We start from the raw sequence: 26,427 nt of genomic DNA, 5'->3' as shown, positions 1-26,427 counted from the left end.
GCAGCCCAGGGCCAGGGGTCGGGGGAGCAGCAGCAGCACCAGGGCTCGTGCCCTGGGCCAGGCGGCAGCCCACATGGCTCCCGCAGCACAGCGCCCCCGGTGGTCGGAGGAGGAATTACATCACTTCCCAGCCGGAGCCCATCAAAGCCTCAGCGCCCCCTGCAGGGAAGCGGGTTAACAACCGGTTCTAAAACTGCTTCAAAATTTAACAACTGGTTGGCGCAAACCGGTGCAAACCGGCTCCAGCTCACCACTGACTAAAGTTAGTTCCAATAAATTTTGGAAGCCTCATTCTAATCTTGAAGCCCACGATAAATTCATCTGAGAGACACTTGTCCACATCTGATCATATTTTAACAAGAACCTGATGACCTACAAAACACCAATCACATTGTCATGAGGTTTTAGTCTATCTGTAAAAATAAAGATGAAAATGAAGATGCTGCTGGAAGGCTATTGTAAATACAAAACCTACATCTTGTGAATTATAGTAAAAGACTGATCTTTCAGGTTCTAATGAGGATTTTATTTATTGACAACAAAACTTTGTCTAGGATTTGTCTGGAAGCCATGAGGGATCAATTCACTAGATCAATTATATCTAATTACTTTTAATTGGTTTAAAACTTAAGTATATTATTTGGGGAGATTTTAATTTAAATTGTTTATGGAACCCTAATAAGCCAATAGATACTTCATTAGAAGGAATCAGATTTGCTTGAAATGCAAACATTATCTTAAAGCAGTGCAAGCGGATAGATTAGATGGACCCCATGAGACTTCTTCAACCTGATCGTCCATGAAATCATTATGTTCAACTTTATACAATGGATTTTGTGAATAGACCAAGAAGGATTAGAATATATTTTCTGTAGTTTATTTGTCTAGGGAAATTCTCAGCAGATGCAGCTCCTGCTTTCTACCCAGTTTTCCAGCTGTATGGACTGAAGCTTTTGGTTCAAGTGACTTGCACAAGATCTCACAGAAAGTCTGTGTTTCAAGGCATGATCTTGCAAAGTGCCAAATAACTTGGAAAAAGTGTTTGTGCCCTGAACTCCCAGTGATATTGATGGGAGTTGAGGTTGCTCAGAATACCACAGGACTGAACTTTCAGCTAGGGGTCCTTATTGGCAATCCTGCACCCACTCGGGGCACAGACCAGATGAACTTGTTGATGTCCTTCCACTTCTTGTTTCTATCAGTCTCTAAATGTAGTGCCTACAGTTTAATAAAACTTTTATTTATATGGTCCATTTTTTAATACTGGGCAAACGTCATTTGGTAAAGTGACAATAAAACTGTTGAGAAACTACATGAGTGAATAACTGAAACAGTTACTTGGAAACAAGAGACCATGTCTAATTTTATCAAATCCCTAAATGTCAGGGGGGATTATACCTCTTATTTTTTGTTACTACAAACCATTTCCCTATTGTTTCACTCAGTACTGAAATCCACCTAAATTACGTTGCTATTATTTAGTGCTGCTCTGTTTTACCAGAGCAATTAAATTGAAAAAGAACCTAATCAAATTCAGAATGGTTCATAGGAAGTCCATTTGTTAAATCAAAAGAGGACTGAAGTTACAAGTTTCAAACTCAAGACAAGATTAAACAGATTTATAGCAGGTTTCAAGCTACTAATAAGGATGGATTGCTTTTACTTTAGTTAATTGGTTTAGATACAATAGCTAGGATCATGAACAGATGTATACTTAAGCTTTGAATATCACACTGATGCTTGGATTAGCACTGTTGGTATTAAGCCATACATTGTTTTTTAGATCTATATGATAGCTAAATATAGAGCAAACAAAAAAATCACAATTGTTGCACAGATATTCCACCCAATAATGCAGTGCACTGTGTATTGTGATTGTTAGTACACTCTGCTGCTACTAAATTAAAACTTAATGGATTAGGTGTCTTGTTTAAACCTTGTTATGAAAGATAAAAGATTAACCATTACTTTGTATAGCTGGGGTGACTCTTTACAGTCAAGAGACATGTTCACAGGGGTCTCCTTTATAAAAGAATTGTCTGCGGTCTACCAACTCTATGTCTGACACTGTGTTTAAGAAATCTGTCAGTACACACAATCTGAGATCTAAAGATGTCTCAATATTAAACCACAACACAAATGAAAATCTGAAGAGTTTTGGGGATTTTTTGTTTTGTTTTGTTTATTACAGATGCTCTGACACACAGAACTATCTTCCATGAGAGGGAAGAATGCTTCACAATATTGTTTCATGGAAAAGCGTGGTTTGAAGGTTTACATATGGCATCAATTGCTGTGAGAGAGAATTCGGGTACCTTTTCAAAGGGATATTGAAGTCTATCCTACAGTAACTTGTGGCGCTCCTAGAAATCCTTGAAATCAGAATTTGTATCAGAATGTCTCACCAGAAAAGCTTCAACTATAATAATTTTTGTGCTCTCTTTATTATTTATGAAGTGCACAAATGCATCATATTAATAGCCTGATCCGGTGTGGTGCTCAGCATCCTGTATTCCCACTGAGAGTGCTCAGCACCTCACAGGACCAAGCCCTCAGTGAACTGATTAAAAGCAAACTAGAAAAAAAAATCATGCAAAAATACCTTTCTTGATAAAGCTGTTCCAGATTAACAGGTCTCCTAAAACAGGATACAACTGTCTAAACATCAGTTACCAGTGATTAGACAGAAAGAAGACATGATACCCAGAAATAGCATATTTCTTAGCTAGAAGATTTCTATTAATCCTGTTAACACCTGTTAATACATTGAACCAGCTCAGATTCATGGACAATATTGTGTTGATTGCCGAAAATACTATCAAACTACAGAAAATGCTGTAAGAACTCAACACAAAAAGCAGCCAAGTCAGACTGAAAATGAACCGCTCCAAAAATGAAATTTATGTGGTCTGATACCTTGCCAAAAGTCCAAATCACAATCAAGGGAGAACAAACAGAAGAAGTTGAGCAATATGTCTATTTGGGCCAAGAAATTAACATGCGCCACAATCAGGAAGGTGAACTCTCACGAAAAAAGCAAGCACACTGGTGTGCATTCAATTCTATCAGGGATGTCCTCCAAGGAAAAATCAACCAGGCAACACACGCCAACCTCTTCAACTTACCAGTACTGCCAGCAATGTTGTGCGGCAGCAAAACATGGGTGCTGACGAAGACAGAGGAGCAGCAACTGTCTGTCACAGAGAGGGTGATGGAAAGAAGAATTCTGGGAATTTCAATCCACAATCGAGTCCCCAGTGAAGAGATCAGGAGAGCAGAGTGGAGTGTAGGACATTGTTGTTGAGAGCAGGCATAGGAAAATTCGATGGGCCGGACATATAGTGAGGCTTACTGACAATCGATGGACTGCAGCTGTCACCAAGTGGTACCCACAGGAACTGAAACGACCACTTGGCTGACCTCCAAAGAGTTGGGAAGATTTTATTGTGAAAAGACATGGAGAAGGAAGGCCCGGATATGAATTTTCAGAAGACTAGTTTATACACAGAGATAAAATCCTGGCTCTGTTGAAGTCCATGGAAGTTTTCCAATTATTGGGCCAGGATTTAACCCCAACCTTCTGATTCCAAATATAGCAGGGTTGACTATATACTATAAAATACAAGGCGGGAAATATTTAACAAGTTTCAACACAATAGAAGTCATAACGTAAATACCTTATCAATGGCTTTTCCAACTCGGGAAACACTGCTGTGAATGTCTTTATGATCTGAGGCCAATTTCTGAACTGTGTCTTTTATTCTTTTGCAGCACTGTGTCATAACAAGGGAAATTGTCCCTGACAAGGCTCCATCTTGGTCTAGGCAGAAGACAAGAAAATTAATTACAAACTTTATTATAAACAAATGATAATGCTAAATCCCTCCCAAATAGGTGAAGATAATAAAAGGTGAAAATGGTACTGGAAGAGTGAAGAGCTCTGAAAAAAACAAAGTCAAAAGCCAATCTAGAAAGTGTAGGCAAAGCAACATCAGCTAAACGCAGTTTTAAAAAAAATAAAACCGATAGGATATGGGCAACCTCATAAGATGCCAGTCCCAGTTTTGCTATGGCAGGTACAAATTCTCCTGAATGGAATAACAGTTTTTCAAATTGATGAATTCAAGGTTAATGATAAATAGGACTTTCTAGTGCCTTTCACCAGAGGATCTCAAAGCACTAACATTAAACCAACCTTCCTCACAGAATGTACTGAGGTACCATTTCTACCCTCACCATAGGATCAGCTTTCATTTGTTCAGTTCTTTGAGGATGTACTAGTGCTAGGCATTACATATTGCGTGTGCACGCACACAGAGTCCAGGATTAGAATTTAAGGGCCCAATTCATTGTTGCCCTGCACCTTATGTAGCTATTTACACCAGTGCAAAGTGAGTGCCGAGTGCTACCACTCTGATTTGGTAGCATATTACATTCAAAACAAAGTGCAAAGCAATACCATTCGGGTTCTAAATCTTCTGACTCACAATCCCATGTCTAAATAATTAAACTAATAGGTCCTAAACAGAAAAGGAGTACTTGTGGCACCTTAGAGACTAACCAGTTTATTTGAGCATGAGCTTTCGTGAGCTACAGCTCACTTCATCGGATGCATAGCATATCGTGGAAACTGCAGAAGACATTATATACACACAGAGACCATGAAACAAAACTTCCTCCCACCCCACTCTCCTGCTGGTAACAGCTTATCTAAAGTGATCATCAAGTAGGGCCATTTCCAGCACAAATCCAGGTTTTCTCACCCTTCCCCCCCCCCCCACACACACATACAAACTCACTCTCCTGCTGGTAATAGCCCATCCCTCTTTGAAACCTCTCTTTATAATGCGCATGATAATCAAGGTGGGTCATTTCCAGCACTAATCCAGGTTTTCTCACCCCCCCCCACACCCCCCTCCAAAAACCACACACACAAACTCACTCTCCTGCTGGCAATAGCTCATCTTACAATGTGCACAGCAATCAAGGTGGGCCATTTCCAGCATAAATCCAAGTTTAACCAGAACGTCTTGGGGGGGGTTTGTAGGAAAAAAACAAGGGGAGATAGGCTACCTTGCATAATGACTTAGCCACTCCCAGTCTCTATTCAAGCCCAAATTAATAGTATCCAATTTGCAAATGAATTCCAATTCAGCAGTTTCTCGCTGGAGTCTGGATTTGAAGTTTTTTTGCTTTAAGATAGCAACCCTCATGTCTGTGATTGCGTGATTCAAAGAGCAGAGGTGGGCCATGGAGCACTTGCTGGTGGTCCACAAAGAGCTGGCTCATCACATTGTGCTGGATTTCCTCATTTCCAGTTGCTAAATCACATGTGACAGCTAAAAATACATTGTTCCTTTCCAGATATTACTTTTCCATTGCATCAGGTTCAATAGTTGCCACAGGAATGCTATGGGATCACCAGTGGGAGGGGAGGAGGCATACTCTATGTATAAAATAATAAATATGAAAATGTCTGAGAACCCTTAAACTAAATCCCAGTATCTCCCAGGCAACTCACACCATCTATGCCTCAGTTTCCCTACGGGTTAAATAGTCTCAGTTGGAGAAATTGACTTTTTCTCTTCAGCGTTCTGCTTCAATCCCACTTTCTTTCAACTTTTGGATCCCAGATTCAGGAGTACTGTCTCCTCCAGTCTTGTTTTAGATCTTATTGTTGATGAGAGGATTTTTCTCATCACTGCTTCTGCCCAGATCATTCTACGAGTTACATCATTCAATCAGGCACACACACTCAAGGTCTGTGTTAAAATATCCCTCAGGTAGCGTACACAGTGATGGCTGAAGTGACCAACCAGTCCAAGAACGGTTTTCCTAACAGCCGTAGCTATAAATCCTCCCAATGAGAAATATTTAAAAGGATGAGATCCTAAAAGTTCCACAACATTTAATAAAACAAGGTTCAAAAAGCAACCATTAATTTTAATCCCTATTCTTTTCTCATTCTGTGTCTTGAATTACTGTTGGTTGGAGCAGAGTGTTACACAGCCAGTTTCTCTTCTGATATTTCAGGCATTACGACATGCGTAACAAACTGCCATCACAGGAGTTGCAAGTGTGGGGAGAGGAGAAACAAAATGTAACTACCATAATGTATAGCCCCTAACTTCATGCCTCTTACAAGTTGGGTGAAGGAAATCAAAAACATCTCGTAACAGAAGAAGCGTAGCTGCAATCAGAGGGACTAGGTACAAATTTACAGCTCCTTATTCCACACACCTGCTTTGAGGTATCTCAACCATATCTGCCTATTTTACTGACAAAGCAATCTTTTTCTGCCATGAGCACCACAGAACCAATACAGCTCCAAAAAAAGCAAGCCCCCATTCTGTCTCTAAATTCTAAATTCTAGTTGCAGAATCTTTATTAATTGCAATGTTTAAGGTTGCATGTTTGCTACAGCCATAACAATCACGTTTCTCCCTTAGGTGCTCTTCATAAAGCCATGGTCTTTGTCACAAAGGAAATACTCCATATTCTTCCTAGTAAATGAATATGGAGTAACAGCAGGGAGCCAGTCTCCTCTATGAAATGTTACATATTTGGCTTTGTGCACACAAAGTAGGGAGCACGTTTATTGGAATGGCTTTCAACTATTAGATAAATCTTATTGTTTTAATAACTGTTATTGTACAGTAAGGGATATTTGACTTTTCAATTTTCCATGATACATCACTAAAATACTGCATGTCATGACTTAAAAAAACAACCCCTATCTGGCATAAAATCATGACTTTTGTCATGACAAACAGCCAGCCTTGGAGATTATACGTGAGGCAGAAAGAAATAATACCACCCATCAATATTTCCTTATCAACATTCACTAAGATCAGACTAGATGGTTAGAATAGTCCATTCTGGCCTTAACATTTATTAATCTGAAATGCAAAGGATGACGTCAACTTGAAAGCTACTCAATTTTTTAAAAAAAGTTAAGTAGTTTCAGGTATCATACTACACCTGTCCACAGATTTCTCTCCCCCACCAATTATTGTAGTTTCACAATTTCCCTAATTAAAAAGAAATCCCTCTTAAGTTGTGTAAAAAAACCCACACAACAAGTGGAAACTTATTATAGAGAAACAAGGACAATCTCTACACAGAAAAGGCTGTCAACCACACAAAGGAAAGCCAGAAGAAAAAAGATTTTTTTCCCCTCTCAAATCTTTCAGTTACAGTAACAACTGAGATAACTTGAAACAAATAATGGGTTAAAAAACAACAACTTCAGACAGAAATTGGTGTCCCTTTAATAATCCAATGTTAATGGACAGCAACAGTCTGACACGCATACTCCTCAGGGGTACGCAGAGGTCTTCCAGGGGGTACATCAACTTATCTAGATATTTGCCTAGTTTTACAACAGGCTACATAAAAAGCACTAGCGAAGTTAGTACAAACTAAAATTTCATACAATAACTTGTTTATACTGCTATATATACTATACATTGAAATGTAGGTACAATGTTTATATTCCAATTGATTATAATTATATGGTAAAAATGAGAAATTAAGCAATAAGATAATAAATTACTAAGAACAAAGCTAAACACCTTGTTCTATTTAAAAAGTTATAAATCACTAGTGAAAATTAAATTAGAACTTTTGCTATCAAAAAAGGAAGCTTTATAACGTCCCCAAACAGTCTGAAGGTGCATAGTAAACACCCCTTACTTTATTCCAGAGTGTTTACTAAGCAATGGCAATATTCACATTTGGTTGATATGGGGTTATTGCTCATTCATTAGGTACCAACAACGTGCATGGCCCTTTACAAGATATGAAAAAAGATAGCACCAGTCTCAAAGCATCTTGCTAAAGGTCTCGAAAAGAGGCACAGCGGGGACACAGTCAGAAGAGAGTAAAGACATACAAGAGTGTTTTGTTTTGTTTTTTTAACAGATAAGAGGCTTGGACCCCAAAAAGGGGTCCTTGTAGGCTGATCTTTCTGGCTAAAGCAGAACCCCACTGAGATCAATGAGACCCTCTGCAAGCAGAAGGGTCATACCACACACCTCTCCTTGCAGGATAAGAGTCTCAATTTGTAAAATGTATGTTTTATTGATTGTCTTTAACATATCATTATTGTTGGTGTGTTTCAAGGCACTGGAGTACTTGGTCCTACAGCGCATATTACCCGATGTGGAGAGAATTTTGAGCCCTGACCAAGCCGCCTTTCGCCGAGGCCATAGCACATGCGACCAAGTACTCACACTGACCATATTCGTTGAAAAAGGCTTCCAGAGAAACCTGAAAACAGGCACTGTTTTCATCGATCTAACAGCGGCGTACAATACGGTATGGCACACTGGCCTGCTCATGAAGGTATCACGGGTCCTGCTACCTTGGGTCACAGGCGTTGTTGAATTGTTCCTTCGCAATAGGCGGTTCAGAATCCATATGGGGGAGAAGATGAGTGCTTGGAGACAACAGAGCAATGGGTTACCCCAGGGCTCTGTGCTTTCTCCAACCCTGTTCAACCTTTATATCAATGACCTGCCAACAATGGAGTAAATGAAAGTTCATTTACCCAGACAACATCTGTTGCGGGACCCAAGCCCGGACGTTTCACGAGCTTGATGCCATCTTAAACCGGGTCATGATAAAGTTAGCTGACTACTGTAAGACTTGGCGCCTCCAGCCAAGCACCATAAAAACAGTCTCCACTTTGTTCCATCTTCATCACACCAGCGCAATCTGAGAACTGAATGTTTATCTGAATGGTCAGGAGCTGAAACACAAAGTGGAAGCATTCTATCTACGTGTGACCTTAGACCTCACTCTGAGTTACCATGCCCACCTGAAGAAGACAGCAGCTAAAGTTAAGGCGTGCAACAATCTTCTTAGCAAACTGGCAGGTTCGTCATGGGGTGTTTTTGCTCCAACTTTGCGGACATCAGCTCTTGCCACCTCGTATTCGGTGGCGGAGTACTGCGCACCAGTTTGGAGTTGATCGTCACACACCAAACTGGTGGATACGCAGTTACATGCCGCCATGCGTATCATCTCTGACACCATGCGTCCGACTCCAATCCTATGGCTCCCAGTTCTGAGCAATAATGCTCCTCCTCATATCAGACGACAGGTTGCCACTGGCCGGTTACTGGAGAAAGTACGTGTCAACTCAAGCCTGCCGCCGCACAATGACCTTTTTAAACCACCAGCTGCACATCTGCCGTCACGTTGCCCATTCTGGTCTCATCCGCCATGCCAGGATGTCAGGGCGGTAACACTCTGGCGAGAGGAATGGATATCTGTTATAATCCCCAACCAGTCCCTCATCGCCGACCCCACAATTTGCCCGCCTCGTTTTGACCTGCTCCAGCGCCAATGGTTGAATAGGTTCCAGACCGGGCAAGGTCTCTGTGCAGACAACCAGTATCGCTGGGGCCTTCCTGACAGCCCTTTGTGCAGCTGCGGTGCAACACAGCCGATGACGCACAGTGTCAATGAACGCCTGCTGACTAGGGTCAGCGGTGGCCTAGAAGAACTGCATCACACCACTGAAGATGCCATCGCTTGGCTAGACGACTATGCATACGCTAAATAATAAACATACATACAAAGTGCTGGCCACTTAGTCAAACCATTTTGTTCGACAAAGAATTTCTTTGAATTGTGGACCGATAAAACAGGGTGCAGAAGGAACAGATTTAATTTAATTTTTACCTGCCTGGACAACTTGAAAAAAATATGAGGGACTATTAAAAATGTGCTTCCAAAGAGGAAGATTCTCTAAAGAATTAATTTCTGGTAGGTAATGCCACTAGGAATTTCTGATCCACCAACCTTTGAAAAAACAAGGGAACAAGTTTTGGCAGAGGATTAACAGCTGTTCAAGAACTTCTCACAGAATGAAGACTCTACTGCCTATATTGGACTGGACTTCTACAAATACCTAAATTGTGAGATCATCAGAACAGGGCCTGCTTCTATAGTCTCTCTGTAAACTGCCATGTCTAAATAAGAGCCCTGATCCTGCCAACATCTAACTTTACTCACAGGAGTAATCCCACTGACATCAATGCAAGTAAAGTTATGCAGCTGCATTTGCACAGGACTAGAACAAACAAATACAACTCTTGGAACTAAACAAAAGTGGATTCTTCTAGAGCACAGTGATAATAAACACAGGACTGGGAGCCAGGAATGCCCGGATTCTAATTCCATATCTATCACTCACTTCCTCTATGGCACTGGGTAAATCGCATGATTTGTCTCACCACTCCCTCCCATTACATGTATAAATACTGAGTTACTTACCTCTCAGGGATTTTGCAAGGTTTACGTGCGTGGTTCATTTTTATAAAGAGCTGCTATGGCGTATGACACTCTGAAAGTGCTAAATATTATTTGCAAATATAATACTTAGGCGGCTATGTTTATCTTCACCTGAAGCCCCATTAAATCTAGCCCAGAAAATCCAACAAACATGTTGTTTATGTCACCCAGCCTGGCTCTTATGACTCCTCTTTCAATACCAGTGACTAATCCCATTATTACTCAATGCAAAGGAATAAAGATATAAACATATTGACCAATATAAAGATGACACAGCAGAATCTCCTAACCAGGAATAAATATTTCTATTCATTAAAGAATAAGTAGGCATACCCAAAATGGACCAATGCCTTTCCCAACTCAACACCCCACAACCAGAAGTGCTAACCTCCTCCATCACCCAAATAAGGCTCTGTTTATGCTATGGTTAGTACCATGGTAGCAACAAAGGCATTTAAGTTCAGAGGGTAGCAGAGATCTGCACAGTCTCCAGCATGAAGAAGGATTGCTTCTTTCTTTTAACTGGTCAGGGAAACAGAAAAATGCCCCTGTCCCTGCAATATGCAGAAGTTGGTCTAATAAAAAGATATTACCTCACCCCCCCTTGTCTCCCTGTCCTAGCAAGTCAGGAAACCACACTACTGCTAGCAACAATGGTGCCCAAATACTCTTGTTAGCATGTTGTTAACTGTAAGGTGTGGACAGGGTCTAAATTTAAACATGGTTGTAACCTCTTCACTAAATTGCTGTGACTCACCGTTTCCCCCTACAAGGCCATTTAATACTATCTCAGAAACTGTAAACAAAGGCTTGTTTCCCTTTAGGAAAACTGGATAAACATGGGAAAGGAAGAAAAGGAAAAAAGGAAGTTTGTCTACAGTTTCCTTTAACTTTTACATGTTTTGACTGGCTGGGAATTTCCCCCCATTTACACTCTATTTGTGAAATCGCTATTTCATTTTCCTTGAGTGCTTAAAAATCACAGCACCTGAAAAAGCCATGGGCCCTTCCAAACTGGCAGGGACAGGCTGGGGGTGATGAGGCCAGGAAGTGGCGGGAGGAGGGAGACACCCAGCCCCGGGGAGTTGTTCCAAACCGGGAAGGGGCGATGGTGGTAGTAGCGGTGGGGAAGGGGGCCGCTGGGACCGGGAAAAGGGAGCCCGAGGAGAAGCCAGACCGGGACATTGGGGAAGTTGGGGGCTCCGGGTCTCTGTGGGGAGAGGGGGTGTGACACGGAGAAAGTGGACCCCCGGGGTTTCTTACAGATACGGCTGGGAAAGGGGCCTGAAGAGAAGCCGAGATCGGGGGGTCGTTCGGGCGAGTGGCCGGGATCGGGGAGGGGGGCAAATGGGGGACGCCCGGACAGGATTTAGGAGCCGAAGAGAACCGGGATCGGGGGAGCTTGGGGCGGGGGGTGGGCTGCGGAGAACCAGGATGGGGGGGGCTAGGAGAGCCGGGACCGGGGGGTGGGGAGGGCTGAGGAGCACCGGGATCGGGGGGGGGAGGGGCGGGGGGGAGCGAGGAGAACCGGGATCGGGGGAGCCTGGGGAGGGCTGAGGAGAAGCGGGATGGGAGGGGGAGCTAAGAGAGCCGGGATCGGGGGGCGGGCTGGGGAGAACTGGGATGGGGAGGGGGGTAGGAGAGCCGGGATCGGGGGAGCCTGGAGAGGGCTGAGGAGAAGCGGGATGGGAGGGGGGTGTAGGAGAGCCGGGATCGGGGGCGGGCTGGGGGGAAGTGGGATGGGGAGGGGGGTAGGAGAATCGGGGGCGGGCTGGGGGGAACTGGGATGGGGAGGGGGGTAGGAGAGCCGGGATCGGGGGCGGGTTGGGGGGAACTGGGATGGGGAGAGGGGTAGGAGAGTCGGGGGCGGGCTAGGGGGAACTGGGATGGGGAGGGGGGTAGGAGAGCCGGGATCGGGGGCGGGCTGGGGAGAATTGGGATGGGGGGGGGGGTAGGAGAGCCGGGATCGGGGGCGGGCTGGGGAGAATTGGGATGGGGGGGGGTAGGAGAGCCGGGATCGGGGGCGGGCTGGGGAGAATTGGGATGGGGGGGGGGTAGGAGAGCCGGGATCGGGGGCGGGCTGGGGGGAAGTGGGATGGGGAGGGGGGGTAGGAGAGTCGGGGGCGGGCTGGGGGGAAGTGGGATGGGGAGGGGGGTAGGAGAGTCGGGGGCGGGCTGGGGGGAAGTGGGATGGGGAGGGGGGTAGGAGAGCCGGGATGGGGAGGGGAGTAGGAGAGCCGGGATCGGGGGCGGGCTGGGGGGAACTGGGATGGGGAGGGGGTAGGAGAGCCGGGATGGGGAGGGGAGTAGGAGAGCCGGGATCGCGGGCGGGCTGGGGGGAACTGGGATGGGGCGGGGGGTAGGAGAGCCGGGATGGGGAGGGGAGTAGGAGAGCAGGGATCGGGGGCGGGCTCTCTGGCGGGGCTGAAGGGTGCCCCCCCCCCCCATTACTGCCCGAGTCCCGGGCCCGGCGCGCCGCACGTACTCTCGCTCTGCAGGATCTCGCGGCGCAGCCCCCCCGCGTACTGGATCAGCTCCTCCAGGCTCCGCTCGCAGAGCTGCCCGTAGCCCGAGAACTTCTGCAGCACCTTCTCCAGCTCCCGCTCCACCGTCACACACTGATCCATGGCGAGCGCGGCGGGGCTCCCCGCTCGCTCAGGCCGGGTCTCCCTGCCGCCGCCGGGCTCCCCGCCGCTCGCCGGGCCGGAATTTTGTTTAGAACTTCTCCCTGAGGCTGGCGGAGCAGTGTTATTGTGCAGGCAGCGCAAAGGCAGCCGGGGTCCTGAGCGGCAGCGGGCTCACTCGCTGCGCAGGCAGTGGACTAGACACCCGAGGTCCTCAGTCAATTATTGTTCAGGCTGCACCGTAGGCAGTCCGGGTCCGGAGAAAGGCTCTGTTTAAAACAGCTGGCAGGGCGCTGAGGGTCGTCGGCGGTTTTGTTACTGCGGGATCGGGAATGATCGCTCGGATCCTTGCGCAGTGCGTGTGCTGTGGCTGTACGGGGGGTTGGAGTTCTCGGTGGAATTATTCTTCAGGCAGTGCCACAGGCTCCTGGGGTCTTGGAAAGTCTATGATAGGCTGCTGGATGGCCAGCTGGGGTCCTCGGCTGCATTGTTTTTCAGGCAGCCCCACAGACAGCAGGGCTGGAGGAGATGCCGGGAGGGCGCGCTACGGTCGCGCCTGGGCCCGGGCAGGGGGCGGCGGCGATGGGGGCGGGGCTCAGAGGTGGCGGCAGGGGCCGGCCGGCTGCCCGCCCCTAATGGGCAAAGAGGCGATTCGTAGGGAGAAGGCCTGGGGGAAGACGGGTGGGGGCTGCGCCCTGGGGGCGCTCAATGGCGGGCAGCCCCTTCACAGGCTCTCCTGCCCCTAGGTAGGCGACGGGCTTGCTTCAGCCAGCGTCAGGGGTGGGAGCTTGCAAGGGAGAGGCGGTGAGGTACCTGTGGGGGCGGGGGTCAAGGGCTGTGTCTGCAGATATAAGTGCTCGGGTGCGCTTTTGAGGGGGCAATGCAGGGAGCTCTGCCTCCAGCTACACGCACCTTGCTGTCAAGGCAATAGTTGCCCCTGAGGAAACCGCACAGACAGTGATCCCGCACGGGGTATGCAGTCAGTGGCCTAAGGTGATACCTGTGGAGCAAGTACTGGCTGTAGGGAGCAGGCTTGGGCGGGGGGGAGGTTGATTGCGCTTACTGCTTTCCTGGGTTTTGTAACTTGCCAGTGGCCTTTTTCCAGGAGAAGCTGGCACTTTCTACATGGACTGGCTCAGGCAAAAGCATTTGAGGAGTCCTAGAGCTATGACTTCTTCACCCAGGATTCTGCCCAGATTGAAACATCTTATCTTGAAAACTAATGGAAGACAATACATGTTTAAAGTATCTTCATTTCCACCACCTTGCTTCTGTACCTAAACTTACCACCTGCTTTGTCTAGTCAAGCTTTAAAGATCTTATTTCCATCTCTTCACAACTTTGGGAAGGTGTTGCATATGTCATTTTATTGCTGTTGGCTTCATGAATCTGCATATGGCTCAGTGCTTGGAGCTTTTTCAAACAGCAGCCATCTGGAATAAGAGCAGAACTTTTGTAGCTTTTACTGTTGCTATTCAGAATCCAATCCTATCCCATCTGTAGTAGTGGAACTGACAAGAACTATGTCACTTTAACCCTGCTACTTGGAAAAATCCTGAGAGGCAGCAAAAGAAACTACTGGAGAGGGAAATTCAGAGTATGAAGGAAGGTGGAGGATAGACTGGTAGAACAACTTTAAGGTTAGGGGCTGGTAGACAGAATGCTCCTTCTTTTGCAGGGGGAATGTATGGAGAGGGGGCTTCAAAGCTGTCAGATACTTACTAGCAAGAGGCTGACATAAAAGATGGAGCCCTTGAGTAGGTTAAAGGGACAACACCATGGTAGGAACATGATAGCACAGTTTCCCTTTCCAGCAAGTTGGGAAGGGCAGTTGGCTTTTCACTAGATCATTTAAGTTGGGCAGTTGGGCTCCTGTCCTTTTATTTTGGACTCTGTCTAGTGAGTTTAATCTTTTGACTAGTTGGTAGCTGGTAAATTTTTCAAACCCTGCTTTAAAACTTCATCCCATTGCTTTAACATCACTGACTCAGTATTCACTGTATTCCCACTTTTCTGATGGAGAAACTGAGGCAGAATGTCACGAATTGTGATATCACACAGTGCTTGCTGGAACTTGTGTTGATTTGTGACTATTAAAACTGCCAGTAAAACTGTACAATGATATCTTGCCTTTGCACAATATAGATAATGCTACTGAAATTTCATTTTAAAGGATACTGTTAGCTGGGGTGTTTAAAAAAACACTTTTTAAAATTTCCATTGTATATAGTTGCATCTTAAAGGCTTGAAAATACTACTTTCCCTATCGTTTAGCAAAGGTTTTGGGGGTTTTTGTCCCATTTCTCAATTTAACTGTATTTTGGTTAAAGTTATTTAAAATATGAATTTTTGTTTTTAGTTCCAAACTACCAGCGGGCGGGGAGTGAAGGCACTTCTGATTGTCAATGGACAGTTAAGACTTCAAATTTGTCTGTCTGACAAAACATGGTTGTCCCGGTTTTCAAGCTTTGGTCTATTTCTTTCGGGTAAATAAAAATGAAAGATAGTTGCTGCTGTAACTGTCTAAATGTATTTCTCCATGTTCATTTTTGTACCTAAATCAGAGATTTCACTTTATAAGTAATAGAGTACTCTATTCACACTCACAGTACTTGCTTTTTGAGTACGAGATGAGTTTTCTGACCATTCACAAGTAATTTTGCTAAATAGGTTGTTAGAATGAATTTTAAAATGGGCCTTTTAAAAATACCAGTACATATCTTGCCTTTCTTTGGTCCAAACATTCTTAACAATTGAATTAGGGACTTTTCAGACTTTTCATATAGTTAAAACTCACTGAATACTTATGTGTAGGCTACATTTGAAAAAAATTGGGTTGTAATTCAGCAAAGTTGATGGTTGTATCTAGCCTTTAATCATCAGTATAGTTAGGGCCAAATTCGTAGGTTGGGGAGACAATGAGGGGTGGGGGACAGATGGGGGAAGAGGGCTGTGTTAGACTAAGGCCTTGTCTACAGAGTTTTTTCTGCTTTAATTGAAACGGCTGTTGCCTGTCCACACTAGCTCCTTGTGTTGGCAGAGTGCATCCACGCTAACAGCTCTCGCATCCACACAGAGAGCAGTGTACTGTGATAGCTACCCCCACTGTGCAACTAGCTGCAGGGTGCTTTGGGAAGGGTTTGCAGTGCCTCATGGGGCAGGTACAGCATCATATGATGAAGGTTTCTCAATCCCATTGTTCCAGGGGCATTCTAGTAGATTGTCAGCTGCTTTTTCAGATGAAGTGTGTGGGGGAGGGAGAGCAGAGCCATGTGTCTGAGGTGGGGGAGACAGCAGGCTGACTTATCCTGAGGCAGGGAAAGGTGGACGCCACCACCCCACGTCAGCCCCCAGCTCTGGTTGGCACAGCACTCTCTCCTGCAGCAGCCTACTCTGCCTGCCTATGGTTCTGTGATTCTCTCCAAGTTCTGCCACAGTGGCATTCTGAGCAGCTGTGTGAGCTCTTCCTCCTGAGGAATATGTCACAGTAGCACAGCAGTCCTGTCCCTGCAGTAGCAGTCTGCCTGCTGCTGTGTTCCTAGTGCAGGGTAGAACAGGAGCATTCCACATCAATGATTTGCTCTTTGTTTCCCCAAAGGGTGCAGCATGCACAGCTGTTAGATACTTCCTGGAGCTGTGAGAGGGGAGGGGCGCATGCCTGCGGAGCAGCAGAGATCAAAACAATGAGCCGAGCGGTCATGGCAGGCACTGTGGAATAGTGGTGGCAGGCACTGAGGAATACTTGTGGAAGCCAGTTATGTCAACGAAACAAACAGCAGTGTCTACACTGATGCTTTGTTGCTTTAATTTTGCCGCAAAAAGCTTTATGCCCCTTGTTGAGGTGGTCTTATTTTGTCTGCAAAACTGCAGAGTTTTGCTGCTAAAAGTAGCTTTTTAGTGTGTACGCCTCCCCTGTTTTGCTTTTGCCAACAAAACTTTGTAGTGTATACAAGGCCTAACCTAATGTGATGGGGGATACAGCCTGGTCTATCTGCTCATATCTCTGTACTTCAAGGGCTCCTCCTGCTTCAGTTCCCCTAACTGGGCCACCTAGGTGCAAAATGGAGTTGAGGCAGAAGTGTTGTGGGGAGCCTTTCAACTACTGATGCTAAGCCAGATCCCAGTCTGATTCACAGGCCCCTCTTATATAGAGAAACTTCGGTAGTCTCCGCTTCTTTGCTGTGAAAGTCTCAGTCAGTTACCTTGCTGCCCAGTCTACCACTGAGCACTGATAGAAAATCAAATTTTAAAAAGTAGTGATGTCTGTGTCCTTACTATTAGGACGGTCATATTCCAGAGTTTCATATTTTGGTTTGCTTGCCAAAATATCAGCATGTGAATACATATGAACTGCCAGAAAGTTGAACTACAAGCCTAGAGAAATTATTTTAACCAAAAACCACAATCAACAGTGCGTGGGAAGTGTTGGGACTAACTTTTGAGGCACTTGGCAAAGGCAGTGCTGTTCTGCTTCACTTAGTCCATTGACAATAGGAAATGCCATATTAGAGACAAGCATTGTCTATGTGCCCCTACCACACCTTACTTAATTGACATTAAACAGTTTTGCTGTGTGTACTTTTATTTAATTATTGCTATGTGCTTTCCAAACTGAGGAGGAGCTGAACAGCCCCTACCCTGAAAAGCATACACCCTAAAAACATAAAAGCAGTGAGGGATACAACATATGAGCAAAGTATTCATACGGTGATAAGTCCACTGCTTATTAAAAATCCTGAACAAACTTTTAACTGAAATTAAACATGGTAGGTTCCTCCCACCCATCACTCCATGTATGTCTGAGCTGTTCACTTTAGATAAATATATAGGAATTAGTCAGCTACGTTCTTGTATGTGTCTCAGAAGAAGTAGATCTTTAAGAGGGATTTAAAGGAGAAGAGGGTTGCAGTACGGGTACAAAGAATCTGTTAGGGGCCTGACGTCAGGTGATGTTGAACATGCTTTTTGTAATGCTGTAAATTACATTTTGGACCTATCTACGCTAGTAGCCAAACAGTTTTCAGCACAGGCAGGGGTGTGTGTGGGCTGGTCCTGTTAGTGGTCATTACAGCAGTGAGTCACTTTCTCATTATTTAGAAGGACCCTTAGTGCATGGAAGATTTGACAGAGACCCAGAAATTATGCCTCACATTTGTCAGCTTGATAAAGTTTTGTGGACTGTGACATATTATGAAGAAATGGGAGAGCATTACAACCCCTCCCTCTCATAGATTAACTTTAAAATACCAACTGATCCCTGGGTACATTCTGTTCAAGCTGGTCTTCCCCCATGTGACTCAGTATTGAGCAAAACTATCTCCTAAAATCAGTTTGTCCTTAACTGTCTAGTATTGGCGCTATATGGTTCATCCTTCAAATCTTTACTCTTGACTATCCCTTCACAAATGTACATCCTAAGAATAAAGGACTATGACTTTCAATATAGGGAGCAAAGGTGACAAAGCCAAAAGGCTCAGCTTGTGACCAGCTACCACTAAAATCAATTAACCTTGCCACTCTTGACGATCAGAACTCTACTCAGCAAGTACACGGAGGATAAGAGTAGCCATGTTCAAATTTGGGGAATGGTATCTATGGTGTTCTCAGTGAAGGGGCCCTGGCTGTGAACTAACATGCACCAGAAATTAGGTTGAGCTTGTGTCCTGAGACAGCTGAGGCATGTTGCTATACTTTGTTTTTCTGTAAGCCCTGCTATTATTAAGGAGCCTTAGGCCTTGTCTACATTACACAGTTTTGTCAACAAAAGTCAGCTTTCATTGACAAAACAGTGGAGGTGTACACACTGCAATGCTCCTTCTGGCAAGAAAACTCTCCTGCTTTGCCAACAAAATAAAACCACTTTGCTGAGAAGCATAGAGCTTTTTGCAGCAGTTATATCAACTAAGTGTCAGTGTAGACACCGCCTTTGGTTATGTTGCTCTAATTGCCTCCATGAGGTGTCCCACAATGCCCATCGTGACAACTGGTCAGCAGTTTGAACTTTGCTGCGCTGCACCTAGGTACAAAGGTATCCACCCTTCCCCCTTTTAAGGCCCAATAATTTTTTGAAATTCCACTTCCTGTTTGCTCCCTATGGACAGCTGAATGCATCTTCCCAGCTGACCATGGGGGCTCCATGCAGCAAATGCTCTCCAGCTATGCTTTAGCTGTAGGAACTTCAATACTTTTGGTCAGATTTCATGTGGCTTGTTGGACAAGAGTTACGAATGGGACACATATCAGTGCTGTGGTTTTGTGAAGCTTTTCTTTTCATACAAAACTTAAATCGGGGGCCTAAGCTGCCTGACCATCTGATCTAACTCTGCATGGCTTTTCTATAGTTAAGTGTGCAAAGGTTACATTTTTATTGGTAAATGTCAATTTCACCATCCACACACAAAAATGACAAAAATTGGTAATTGAAATGTAACAAATAGGCAATGTAAGAAAAATGCTGCTTGCAAACTTATTAGAGTTTGATTTAAGGATATCTACTTTGTATATTTTGGCATGTGATGTTGACAATTTGTGTTTTAATGGTTATAAAGCTTTTACTTTTTGAATCTCAATGCCTACAATCATTAAATAATTAGTATCTGATGCCTCCCCCGCTCCCAATTTCCTGCAATTTTGAAAATTTCAGTTAATAAAAAAAGTCTTAAACATTAAAATGTCAAAACTATTAAAAAGTCTATAGTCAGTCACCATAGAATTTACCATTAACATCCAACTGAGCACATAAATTAAACTCCAGCTCTGGCAAGGCACAGGGGGATGTGTGGGGGGGTTCGTCTCTCTGGAAGCACTTAGGGCCTGATCCTGGGGAGCAGCAGCATTTGGGTTGCTTGTTATCACTTTGGGTGAGAGGAATAAATCATGTGAGTTAAGGGGGGAGCACACATGAATCTCCATCGACAGAGGCCCCACAAGACAATCTGCCATCCTAGGCAAAACTACATTTGCAGCCGCTCCTCCTCACAAGCGGGCAGCAGATTTGCCCTCCCCCCGTCATGATGGGGGAGCAGCCGGGCCACATTTGAGTGAGTGGCAGTGTGACCTGGCGCATGGGGTTACAAGGCCACCCAAATTTGACCCAGCCATCTCTCCATCATGACAGAGGGGTGGCCGGGCCAAACCTGCAGCCCTAGGCAGCTGCCTGGCTTGCACACAGGTAGAGCAGCTGCTGTCAGCAGGAAGGACCGGGCTCCTCGCGTTACACCCCAGTTCACTTGCCCTGGAGCTCCCTTGTTCGTGGGGTGTCAGCCCTTCACAGCAGGGCCGGGGTGGGGGCGGGATGCTGCGGACTCGCCAACGCGGTTATGAAAAAGCCCGGCTCGGGGTGCTAAAACCATGCCTGCCCCACGCCTCAGCCTCTCCCGCTTCCGCCTCGGCTCGCTTGGGTGGGGGCGACTGGGTCCCACAGGGAGCCCGGGAGCGGGGGGCCGAGGTAAACAGGCTGCTGCCCGTGTGCTTTAGCAAATGATAATCCCAGTCACAGGATATGGGGGGGAGGATCATTCCCTGGGGGGCATGTGTCCGGGGAAGAGATCGGGGGGGGGGGGGTGAATGAGGAATGAGTATCCGGGGCCGGGGAAGAGATGGGGGGGGGAATAAGTGTCCGGAGCCCGGGAATGGGGGGAGGGGGGGATTAGGGGCCGGGGAAGAGATGGGGGGACACTAAGTGTCCGGGGCCCGGGAATGGGGGGAAGGGGGGGATTAGGGGCCGGGGAAGAGATGGGGGGGAGAACTATGTGTCCGGGGCCCGGGAATGGTGGCTCAGGGGCCGGGGAAGAGATGGGGGGGGGAACTAAGTGTCCGGGGCCCGGGAATGGGGGGAGGAGGGCATTAGGGGCCGGGGAAGAGATGGGGGGGAACTAAGTGTCCGGGGCCCGGGAATGGTGGCTCAGGGGCCGGGGAAGAGATGGGGGGGGGGGAAACTAAGTGTCCGGGGCCCGGGAATGGGGGGGGAGGGGGGATTAGGGGCCGGGGAAGAGATGGGGGGGGACTAAGTGTCCGGGGCCCGGGAATGGGGGGAGGAGGGCATTAGGGCCCGGGGAAGAGATGGGGGGGAACTAAGTGTCCGGGGCCCGGGAATGGGGGGGGAGGGGGGATTAGGGGCCGGGGAAGAGATGGGGGGGAACTAAGTGTCCGGGGCCCGGGAATGGGGGGGGAGGGGGGATTAGGGGCCGGGGAAGAGATGGGGGGGAACTAAGTGTCCGGGGCCCGGGAATGGGGGGGAGGGGGGATTAGGGGCCGGGGAAGAGATGGGGGGGGAACTAAGTGTCCGGGGCCCGGGAATGGGGGGAGGAGGGCATTAGGGGCCGGGGAAGAGATGGGGGGGAACTAAGTGTCCGGGGCCCGGGAATGGGGGGGAGGGGGGATTAGGGGCCGGGGAAGAGATGGGGGGGGAACTAAGTGTCCGGGGCCCGGGAATGGGGGGAGGAGGGCATTAGGGGCCGGGGAAGAGATGGGGGGGGAACTAAGTGTCCGGGGCCCGGGAATGGGGGGAGGGGGGATTAGGGGCCGTGGAAGAGATGGGGGAGGGGCAATGAGGGGCCAAGGCAGAGACTGAAGGGCAATGAGGGGCCGGGGAAAACGGGGGATTGGGGGGAGGCAGTTCCCTGGCATCTCCTCCTACAAATAGCGCTCCCGGGTGGGGTGGGGGGGGGGGGGTCTGTGTTCCCGGCCTTGCGCCCCCCCGCTCCCTTTGGTGGCTGGCTATGCACCCAGCACCGCCCTCGGGCGGGCGGAAACAGGGAGGGGGCGGTGCCCGAGGTGCCCCCTCCCCGCTGCCCTTTGCCCCCTCCCCGGCTGTCCCCGGCTGCGACGTCACTTGTTATGTCTCGGCCGGCGGCTCGGGCTCCGCTGGGGCCAGGCGGCGGCCGGGCGCGGGAGGCCGGGACCCGGACCTTGCAGGCAGGCGCCAGGCCCAGCGCCTCACCCCGCTGACCGTTCAGCCCGGGGAGTGGTCTCCCCTCCAAATCCCCCTCACACAGATCAGCCTCTTCCCCTCCCCCCGCCCCCCCGGCCTGAGTGGGGGCCGCAGGCCACCCCCTCCCCCCCATCCATCCCCGGCCTCACTGGGGGCTCAGCCCCCTCCCCCGGCCAACTTGGCAACACCCCTGAGATCTCCTTTCTCTCCCCCCAACACCCGACTGGGGACCAGGGCAGCAAGGAGAGGGCCCAGAAGCCAGGGGCGAGGAGGAGGATCCAGGCGGCGGCAGCAGTGGGGTTATTGGTCTGAATAATTCGCTCCTTCCCCCTGTCTCCTCCATTGGGATCTCTCTCTTTCTCTCTCTCCTAGGATTGGCTCTCTCTGCAGAGAGTCACACACACACAGAGAGGAAAGATGTGGCTGAAGCTGTTTTTCTTGCTTCTCTATTTTCTGGTCCTGTTTGTCCTGGCCAGGTTTTTTGAGGCCATTGTCTGGTATGAGACTGGCTTCTTTGCCACCCAGTTGGTGGACCCGGTGGCCCTGAGCTTCAAGAAGCTGAAGACCATTTTGGAGTGCAGGGGGCTTGGGTACTCTGGGCTGCCGGAAAAGAAAGATGTCAGGGAGCTGGTGGAGAAGTCAGGTAAGAGATCATGTAAGAAGATATTTCACCCATTAACGTTTAGACGTTTGCTGGCTTTTTGCCTAGGAATGGTTTTCTTTAGTTAAAAATCTTTGAACGCTTGATTTTAAAAAAACCTTAATACGCATTAAGAGCTTATTGGGGAACAAAATCATCTCAGTAGTAATAATCTTACATTTCTAATAGCAGCTTTCATACGGAAGGGTCCTAAAGTGCTTTCCAGATTGTACATACAGCACCATTGAAATGCAGCCACCTCTGGGGTATAGGACAGCAGCCAGCTGGCACAGGGCATGCCTTACTATAGTATTGTGGGAGGAGGGAAATTTTGGCCAAGGACATCCGGACAAATGCTACTTTTATGCAAAGTATCACGATATGCTTACTGTGAGGGGTCAGAGCCTCAGTTTTGCAGGTCTTGTCAAATGTTATATACAATACATGTCTCTGTTTCTCAACCTTATGTCCACCTTTATGAGTTAACAGCTCTCCAAGCAGAATTTAAATAAATAACCAGTTGTCTTGGTAGACCAAATAATAAAATATTAGTGTGATAAATGTAAGAGATCATTCAAAAAGCTGTAGAACTGTGAAATACATTAAATTTCTAACAGAAGTTGTAAATGTGAATATCATATTCTACCATCTGTCAAGAAAATAGATCTTCTATATTCAATAGACTAGTTACTGAGCAAGCAGGAAAGGGACTATTTTAGAGAAGTTAGTCTGAGTTGCTGAGGGGGATTGAATCTGAATATTAGATTATGTTTGCACAGTAGGAAGTATCCTGTCAGCTTTGCTTCTAAAAAGAAAAGGAGTACTTGTGGCACCTTAGAGACTAACCAATTTATTTGAGCATAAGCTTTCGTGAGCTACATCCGAGATGCATCCGATGAAGTGAGCTGTAGCTCACAAAAGCTTATGCTCAAATAAATTGGTTAGTCTCTAAGGTGCCACAAGTCCTCCTTTTCTTTTTGCAAATACAGACTAACACGGCTGTTACTCTGAGCTTTGCTTCTGAAAGTCAAACATTTTTTTCCCCTCCCACTCTGCATCCTCCTGGCTACTCTAGCCCTCAGCACTGTAACTACATAGGCCAGAATATTAACTTTTTAAAAGGACACTGTTATGGGCCTAATTTTGGTCACACTGGTCTTGCCCTGGTGGAACTCCTCTAACTTACCATTTATATTACCATAGTGCTCGAAGACCCCAATTAGGAGCAACATTCTTATGTGTGTGTTTATGCAGGACATAGCACAGAGATGTAACTAACTCCTGTGCCAAAGAGCCTGCTATCTAAAAAGAGAAGTAACCTATGGTGCTAGATTCACAAAGGGACTTAAGCATCTAACTGCCACTTTAGGTGTGTAAAATCCAGATACCACTGGTATTTACAAAATTTCTGCTCCACTGCCACCTAGCCCTGTAGGTGCCTAAACTCACTCAGCACTCACATTTTTGCTGGAAAAGATTTCCCTAGGTGCCTATGTTTCAGCCTCTGGGAATGTAGGCTGGTGCTTCACTCTAGATGTCTGGGCGCCCGAGCCCAGTGCAATTAATTAGCTGAGGGAAGAAAAATGCTCCTCCGCCTAACTCACCTGTGGGGCCTGATCTGGTTGGTGTGCTCTGAGCATATCTAACTGCACTTAAAATGGCCCATGATGGTCAGAGGTGTTCCCACATAAATTTGAGCCCAGGGTTAGGGCAGTGGTGCCCAAACTTATTACACAGGAGGGCCACACAAACCTAAGTACAACCTTGTATGGGCCAAACAGATTATACATCTTTTAATAAGATTTAAAGTCACCTGTATTGATTTCTATTTTAAGTTCAGCTTATTTCATATGTATGTAGACAGGTTGTTTCTATGTACAGTATTATCTACTTACACACTTGTGTGCACTGTCTCTCGCTTGCCCAGTGACTCTTTAATTTCTTATCCAAACTGGAACAGCAAGTGGCAGATCAGGCATCAGGCACCACTGCCATCAGGCAGTGGCGGGGTAATCGAACCACTGGGTCATAGACATACCAGGTGAATACCATAAGCATTGGGCTAAAAGTTATGAGGGAGCTCTTCTTCTCCCCAGCTTGAACTTTTTGTAAGAAATACCGTAGGCACTTGACTCAGGAGAGGGTTCACAGCGGAGAATCCCAAGCAGAGATAGGCACTTTGCTCCAGCCCATGGATTTAGGCATGGAACTCCCTGAGAGGGGCATGGCTTAGGAGAGATGCACTTCCAATTGGCTAGCTTAGGTGGCTCCTAATCTAGCTGCTGGCTTTTGTGAACTCCATTTCTAGGTGCCTATCTCCCTTTGTTATAGGAAGCTTGAGCATCTAACTCTATCTTTGTGAATCACAGCAATTTCCTAGGCACCTAGGCGTTAAGCATTGCAACGCTTCGCATCACAATGCCTAAAACCCTTTGTGAATCTAGCCCAGTGATACTCAGGCCTAGGCTCATGAGCCGCAAGTGGCTCTTTAATGTATCTCCTGTGGCTCTTCGCCTCACATTATATTAAAACACTGTGTGATTTAATTATTAGCCAATCAGTATGCTTTTCCTATGTTGTTAACCCATTGTAGTTGATAAAATAATAATACTTGGTCCATCATTTTGCTGTAAGAATAATAATATATAATATTAAAGAAACAATGAATTCACGCTACTGTGGCTCTTTTGGATAATGTCGATTGCTAATTTGGCTTCTGAACCACTGAGGTCTGAGTATCACTGATCTAGTCTAGGAAGAGAGAAGGATACCAACAAATATGCTAATCTTTATAATAATGTGCCAGCTTTCCCTATGTGCTTCTCAACCTAGCAGTCTGACTGGTTTCTTACAGGTGTTGCTTCAGAGGTGTGGGTCTTGAGGAGAGGGTAGTGTAGTGGTTTTATAGTTCTATACATATACAAAACACAGTCAGGAATTAGGCATGGAAATGTTGTGTGAGAAGCTGAGAAAGGATGAGATTGGCATCTTTGAAGGTGGCAAGCAACATAAGGATTGAGCAGACCAGTAAAGAAGTGCGGTGTTGTAGAAGGGCCTTGATGGTGAGGATGTGAAATTAGAATGTGATATGGCGAATGGGGTTGGGAGGAAGGGCTGATGTGGACTGAGTAACAGGCAAGGAAGATAATTTTAGCTGCTGCTTTTTAAATTGATTGTCAATGGGATGTGGGTGTAGGAGAGGGGGAGGATGGAGAAGAGGCAACAGTAATGGGAGCTAGGACTTCAGAGTGTTTGGGCAGAAAGAAAAAGACTAGCATGGACTGACTCTTAATTTACACCAGTGAAAGTGAGAAGAGATTTGGGTCCCATTGACTTAAAAAAATTAATTGTTGATATTAATTGCTGATACTGTTAGCACTGACACTTTAAAAATCTAACTTGCTTTTCACCATTTACCTTGTTTAGTTACTTTTTTTTATTATTATTATTATTTATTATTATTTCCCTTGTTTGAACAGTGACAACTGATTAGTCAGTTTCACTTGTGTTGATTGTCACTTTTGCTTTTTGGCTCCTGTGCTTTCATAATGGTGTAATGTTTGGGTGCAAACACTGAAAGGGAATGTTTAACTCCAAACAAAATGTTGTCACTGATTTTTTTTAAATGTCACAGAAACACTCCTATTAAGTTTTGTAACAATTTTACACAATTTTTTTTTTTTGGCTTTAAATCATGTGATGGTGTCTCTCAATGAAGTTCATAGCTTTCTAACAACCAAGAGTTCAACTTTAATTCTAAATTTCGTACATTTTGTAAGAAACAACTTCCTTGTTTACCAAAAAAAACTTTCAAGAGAGTTTAATACAGTAACTGCTACAATGTTATTTGGTATTAACAATATAATCTAGTTTGTAATGTCTCTAAAAGGAAGTATGGGAAAGGAAATGAGATAACAAAAGAGAGATGA

At 46.2% G+C, this 26,427-nt stretch overlaps 2 protein-coding genes and 1 long non-coding RNA gene across 8 annotated transcripts in view; 2 read left to right on the top strand and 1 right to left on the bottom strand.

Moving 5' to 3' along the window:
* The window catches only part of RMND5A (required for meiotic nuclear division 5 homolog A), a 44,530-nt gene extending 31,601 nt beyond the window's left edge, over window positions 1-12,929 (bottom strand). For 2 of the 3 annotated variants that reach the window (XM_037898302.2, XM_037898301.2), the window contains exons 1-2: window positions 12,788-12,929; window positions 3,678-3,820 (exon numbers count right to left, since the gene is read on the bottom strand). In XM_037898302.2, the coding sequence (XP_037754230.1) occupies window positions 3,678-3,820; window positions 12,788-12,929 (285 nt within the window). Of the gene's footprint in view, window positions 1-3,677; window positions 3,821-8,365; window positions 8,477-8,688; window positions 8,714-12,787 lie in introns of those variants that run through there. The other variant, XM_043544876.1, reaches the window with a different exon arrangement.
* A 217-nt stretch (window positions 12,930-13,146) lies between these two features.
* On the top strand, window positions 13,147-19,489 carry LOC119566152. Of its 2 annotated transcripts, none has more exons than XR_006290249.1 (2): window positions 13,147-13,281; window positions 14,032-19,489. It is a non-coding gene; the product is annotated as an uncharacterized LOC119566152 (long non-coding RNA). The 2 variants fall into 2 exon arrangements; XR_005225260.2 differs by lacking the exon at window positions 13,147-13,281 and adding an exon at window positions 13,497-13,672.
* A 780-nt stretch (window positions 19,490-20,269) lies between these two features.
* LOC102937884 (charged multivesicular body protein 3) overlaps window positions 20,270-26,427 on the top strand; it is a 56,575-nt gene continuing 50,417 nt past the window's right edge. Inside the window, exons 1-2 of one of the 3 annotated variants that reach the window (XM_007063711.4) lie at window positions 20,270-20,373; window positions 22,231-22,501. In XM_007063711.4, the coding sequence (XP_007063773.2) occupies window positions 22,276-22,501 (226 nt within the window). In that variant the 5' untranslated portion in view covers window positions 20,270-20,373; window positions 22,231-22,275. Of the gene's footprint in view, window positions 20,374-21,599; window positions 21,843-22,230; window positions 22,502-26,427 lie in introns of those variants that run through there. The other 2 variants (XM_043544875.1, XM_037898297.2) reach the window with 2 other exon arrangements.

Source organism: Chelonia mydas, chromosome 4 (genome assembly GCF_015237465.2).
Source record: "Chelonia mydas isolate rCheMyd1 chromosome 4, rCheMyd1.pri.v2, whole genome shotgun sequence".
In the NCBI taxonomy this organism is placed as follows: Eukaryota; Metazoa; Chordata; order Testudines; family Cheloniidae; genus Chelonia; species Chelonia mydas.
This window is presented reverse-complemented; position numbering and strand designations above follow the sequence as displayed.